Raw genomic sequence first — 5,534 nt, forward strand, 5'->3', positions numbered from 1 at the left:
ATAGAAGGCTTTAAATTCAACGAATAAACTATAAAGCTCGTCTTTATGGATGCAATTGCTATTAAAACTGTGAAAGTCATTCAAGCTTTTATCAGTCATGTTAACATCAGATAGATATTATATCTAAAGCTAAGTGAAGCATCTTTCCTAGACATTTATAGGCAAGAAATGTGTATGTGAAACTAAAAGTACTCAAAGTTAAATAAAACAAATGCTATAAAGTGAATTTATCAGCAGCATTAAACTTTCGTCATGTTAATCACGCTTGTTATGCATAAATCATGAGGCATGCTTTGAAATCTTCGGGAGTAGATCATAGATGGATAGGTCCAGTGCCACATAATTGCTTTGCTAGTTTAGGCTCGCCCCTTAATGTTCTACATTACTTCTAGTTTACTTTAATATCTATGGTTATATGTAATTTACTGATTATAACTAGGGTGGGGCTCAGTGCGTTGCAAGGTTGCTAAGCATAAGGGCGTAGTTGCTATACCTCAGCAAATAATACAAGTAGTGAATTGGTTGGATCTACTGCTTCAGTTGGCCTCTCCATCATGTACTATGTAGACTGGAGCTTGCTGCACTGACCACTGCAGTAGTGTACAGTGTTTTATAGCATAAAAATAAACCGGAAATCAAATTCAGTGGGAGTGTCAGTGGTTGCATTCCAAACTAAAGGGAAATGTCAACCAAACCAGAGGATCTGAAAAAAGCCTTTGAAAGAGAACTTAGTTAGTAGATATTCATAATAATTGTTTTATTAGTATTATTAATGATAGATATTACTGATTTTCAATTGGTATGGGAAAAAGCTGGTGTTCTTTCAGGACGCTGGGACTCTATTGGTATTCTGTTAGGAATCAGCCCTAATAAGATAGATGAGATTGAAGCAGATGGAAAGCCGGCAAGAACTTGTCTACGGAAAGTATTTGATTGCTGGTTAAAGAAGGACTATGACTATAAGAGTCATGGTGTCCCTACATTAAGAATGCTGTGTAACTCCATTAAAAGTAATAGTGGAGGAGCTGACCCAGCTCTAGCTAATAAAATAGCAAAAGAATATACCATTAATCTTACTAGTAGTGGAGAGGCTACTACATCACCAGTTGATACTTCATCTACTAAAGGTAAATATAAATACAATATTTAATAATCATTTATTTTTTATTTCAGAAGCTACTCCGACTGTAGAGGTACCAGTTACTACTTCACCTCAATCTGAGTCTTCAGTCATTTATGTTAAGAAAAAATCAATTGAATATTCACCCGAAAACCTAACAAGAATGATCGGAGAGCTAAAAGAAGTTTACCTTGATAATATGCGTTTTACTAAGAAGTCTTTTTGTTCTATTGATGTCTCAGAAGTTATCGATTTTATTCAAGATTATATTGAACTTTTACTCAGTCCACGTTTTCAAAAACCACAAATGATTCAGGAAATTGAAAAAGACTTTAACCATGTCAAGACAATGGATCAGTTGTTTAAAGCATTAAGGAAATATGTCTCATGGTTTAATTTTGAACTTGTCGTCAAATTAGTCAATATTTTCATTACCGATGAGAGAGATTTACAGAGGAAGTGGTCTACATATCACGAGAAATTAAAAGATTATTTTAAAAATAACAATACTTCAGCAGTTCAAATTGCAGACTCAATTGAGTTTGGTCTTTCTGATGTTCCAGGTACTAAAGTAATGATTGCTAAGGTTGCCAGAGACGACTACACATTAAATGATTTATATTTCTTTCACAAGCTAATCGCTGATGCACTTGAAGTTCCTCAATATAAATTATACTTTTGTACAATTGACGATGGCTGCATGGAATTAAAATATTCCATTCCTGACTTTCTTTATTCCATTCTTTTTCCATTAACCAATCAACAGTGTCATTCATTGGCTAAGATTGGAACCATAAAAATTACTTGTCATGAACACGTACATGAAATGAAGCAGGTATGTTAATAATTAATTATGATAATGATTATAATCCTCTTTTATAATTACAGTTGCCAGAAAATGAATTAAAGAAGCTTCATGATTCTCCTATTGGTAATTATTATTATTATTATTAACTTCATTTATGATATATTATAGATATTTATGATCCTCTCTGGTATGAGAATACCAGCACTCCATTGAATGAAGCATGTTGGAGAGGATTAAAGGATGAAGTACAACAATTGATTGACAAGACTGGCCTTCAGGAAAGAGGTAAAAATGGATGGAGTCCACAATTAGCTGCTTCATATGGTGGCCACATTGATGTCCTCTGTCTCCTCATTGATGTTTATCATTGCGATCCTTCTCAAGGTGATGATGATGGTGTTATTAGTTTACACATGGCCTCATATAAAGGCCATCTCAATATTGTGCAGTATCTAGTTAATGAATGTCACGTTGATCCAGACATAGCAGATAGCTCTGGTAACACAGGATTGCTTTACTCAGCACTGGGTGGTCACGTTGACCTCGTGATTATGTTTCTAAAGAAGAAGTGTAACGTGTCTCAGGTGAATAGAGAAGGATCCACTTTATCATTATTAGCATGTAAGAGTGGACAGATAGCATTAGTTCATCAGCTTAAGCAGTTTGGTATTTTCTCAGAAGATGACATAGATTTTAACGGATGTGGAATAGTACATTATTGTGCTATGAGTGATAGTGTAGAGCTTCTAGAGTATCTTTATAATAATCATAAAAGTGAATTATTTCAAAAAAGAGACCGTTTTGGTGCAACACCACTTCATATATCATGCCAGTATGCTTCATCAGGTTTCATTATGAAAATGGTTAATATTTTTGGATATAAAGTATTACTAGAAGCTGATTATAGTGGCCGGTCTTCTCTCCATTACTTATGGAGTGGATTGGTTGATAAATACTGCATTACAGAAGTGTATAATAAGCTCACTGCACCATGTGATATACCTTTACTTATGCAAATTACCCTACTAAATGTTAATTTCAAAAACTTATTTCATAAATATATATTTAAAAACGTAAATACTGCCAAACAGCATAAAAGAGTGAGCCTTTTGTCTACACTCCTCAAGAAGACAAGCGTTATTAATAATTTCAATATAAATTCTATAACTGCTACTGGTCAATCATTGGTTCATTTAGCATGTACTAGTGGTAGTATATTATTAGTGAAGGTATTAGAGGAGTATGGTATTAATACAAGTTCATTAGATTATGAGGGTCGGTCTGCAGTACATTATGCTGCTTTATCAGGTTCACCTACTCTACTCAGTTATACTGTATCTGAGTATAGGTTGAATGCCAGTCAACCAGACTACAAAGGTGTAGTACCATTAGCATTAGCTTGTATGTCAGGTAGTATCAATGCAGTAGAATATATTATGAATACTACTGACATTGATATTAATATAACCTGTAATGAGGGTAGAACACCTCTTCATTATTCATGTCATCATGGTAATGTTGATCTGAGTCAATATCTCATTGAAGTACAAGACAGTGACATTAACATAGCAGATAATAAGAAATGGAATGCATTGACTCATAGTGCTAGGGGTGGTAACATGAAGCTAGTCCAATACCTCATCAATAATCATCAGTTGCCTCTCACATCATTTGCATTACTTCAAGCAGTATATAGTACTAAACTATCATTAATTAAATTATTAGTTAATGAATATAAACTAGATCCTCAAGTTAAAGGTGGTGACGGTAGGCAAGCAGTTCAATATGCAGCTGATGCTGGTGCTATTGATGTCTTCGAGTATTTAGTAAAAGATTGTGGATGTGATTTGGATAGAGTAGGTGGAATAGACAACAGCAATGTGTTTCATCATTCTACAATAAATGGTCATTTTTCATTTATTATATATATTATTAATAATTATCCACAATATACTAGTCTAGTACATTCTACTAATGATAAGGATATTTTACCAATTCATTATGCCTGTGGTAGTGGTGTAATACAACTAGTGACATTTCTAATTGATGTAATGAAATGTGATGTCACTACAGAAGATAAGGATGGCTACAATTGTGTCACGAGGGCATGTTTCTCTGGTAATCTTGATCTTTTTAAATTATTAATAAAGCAATACAATCTTAATTCTAGCTGATTCAGTGGAAAGTCATCACCAGAAGTTGCAGTGGGATTTGGGCATGTTCATATACTAGAATGGCTCAGACAGAAGTATCATATCAATGTAGCCTCATTTAAGAATGGTGTATTACCTTTTTATGCTGCACAATACAACCGTTTGTATTGCTTAAAGCATTTATTAAACAATTATTTATTTGATATTAATGCCACTTATCCTAGAAATGATACTCAATCTACACTCCTTCACATAGCATGTCAGAAAGGACATGTTGCTATAGTTCTCTACCTCACTAGTCTTCCTCAGTGTGACGCATCAGCTAAAACTTCAAATGGATCAACAGTTCTTCATTTATCATGTAAAAGTCGTTCTCTTCCTATACTCAAACATCTAGTGGAGGAGCATCAGTTGGATCTCACTATTAAAGATTACAATGGAATGGCTCCAGTTCATGTAGCCTGTGAAGAAGGATCATTGAGTATAGTCAAGTACATTATAGACCATTCACCATTATCTCTTGATATGGCCGACTCTTTTGGACGTACTCCACTACTTATTGCAGCTTTCTCTAAGAACCTTCCCATCATTCGTTACCTCAACAGTAAAAACTGCAACATTTCTATACTGGACGATAAAGGGTTTAATATAATACACATATCGGCAAAGGGAGGGTCTTTGGATATATTGAGGTTTTTCATTGATGGTCGTTACTGTAATCCTGATATCACTGATGCTTCTGGTCGTACTCCACTTTATCTGTCAGCTCAAGAGGGTCACTTGGAAATAGTAGAATATCTATTGGATAGTCCAAGCTACAATAAACCACGTGTAGAATTAGTAGACATGGCAGATAGCAATGGTAACACAGCACTTCATGCAGCATGCAGCCAGGGTCATCCTGATATAGTGTCTACTATAGTAGGAGCTTACAAGTCTCTTAATATTGATATTTATTCAATTAATGAGAAGAGACAGACTCCATTACACTTAGCAGCAGCTAATGGTCACGTTAATACAGTCGTGTCTCTCTTATCAGCCACTACTGGTACTAGAAATCATGAGAAGCTCCTTGGAGCAGTGGATAGTGATGGTTGTTCTCCTCTTCATTTAGCTTGTCAAAATGGTCACTATAGGATGACACTGTATCTGTCTGAGGTGTATCCAGCTAATGTTTATAGTGTGAATAATAATGAGGAAGGATTGCTTCATGGAGCTGCTGAGAGTGGTAATAAGGATCTAATCCAATTCCTAGTGGAATCACACGGTCTTGATCCAGAGTCACAGGATAAAGACGGAGTGACATGTCTACACATAATAGCAAAGCAAGGAGATAAAGAGATATACGAGTATCTTGTACCTCGTGTTAGGAATAATCCAACTCCTAAGGATAAAGCTGGTCGGTCTCCACTTCATTATGCTGCCAGACATTATGAGATATCAGTGTATCTGA

The 5,534-nt window shown here is 35.0% G+C and overlaps 1 protein-coding gene across 1 annotated transcript in view; it reads left to right on the plus strand.

Moving 5' to 3' along the window:
* The window catches only part of LOC109586956 (serine/threonine-protein phosphatase 6 regulatory ankyrin repeat subunit C-like), a gene marked incomplete at its 3' end in the record, with an annotated part of 17,879 nt that extends 12,346 nt beyond the window's left edge, over window positions 1-5,533 (plus strand). Inside the window, exon 2 of the mRNA XM_020003166.1 lies at window positions 4,880-5,533. Coding sequence (XP_019858725.1) covers window positions 4,880-5,533 — 654 coding nt within the window. The remainder of the gene's footprint in view (window positions 1-4,879) is intronic.
* Window position 5,534: the final 1 nt, after the last annotated feature.

This window comes from Amphimedon queenslandica, unplaced genomic scaffold (genome assembly GCF_000090795.2).
Source record: "Amphimedon queenslandica unplaced genomic scaffold, v1.1 AMPQUscaffold_12732, whole genome shotgun sequence".
NCBI classification, from domain to species: Eukaryota; Metazoa; Porifera; class Demospongiae; order Haplosclerida; family Niphatidae; genus Amphimedon; species Amphimedon queenslandica.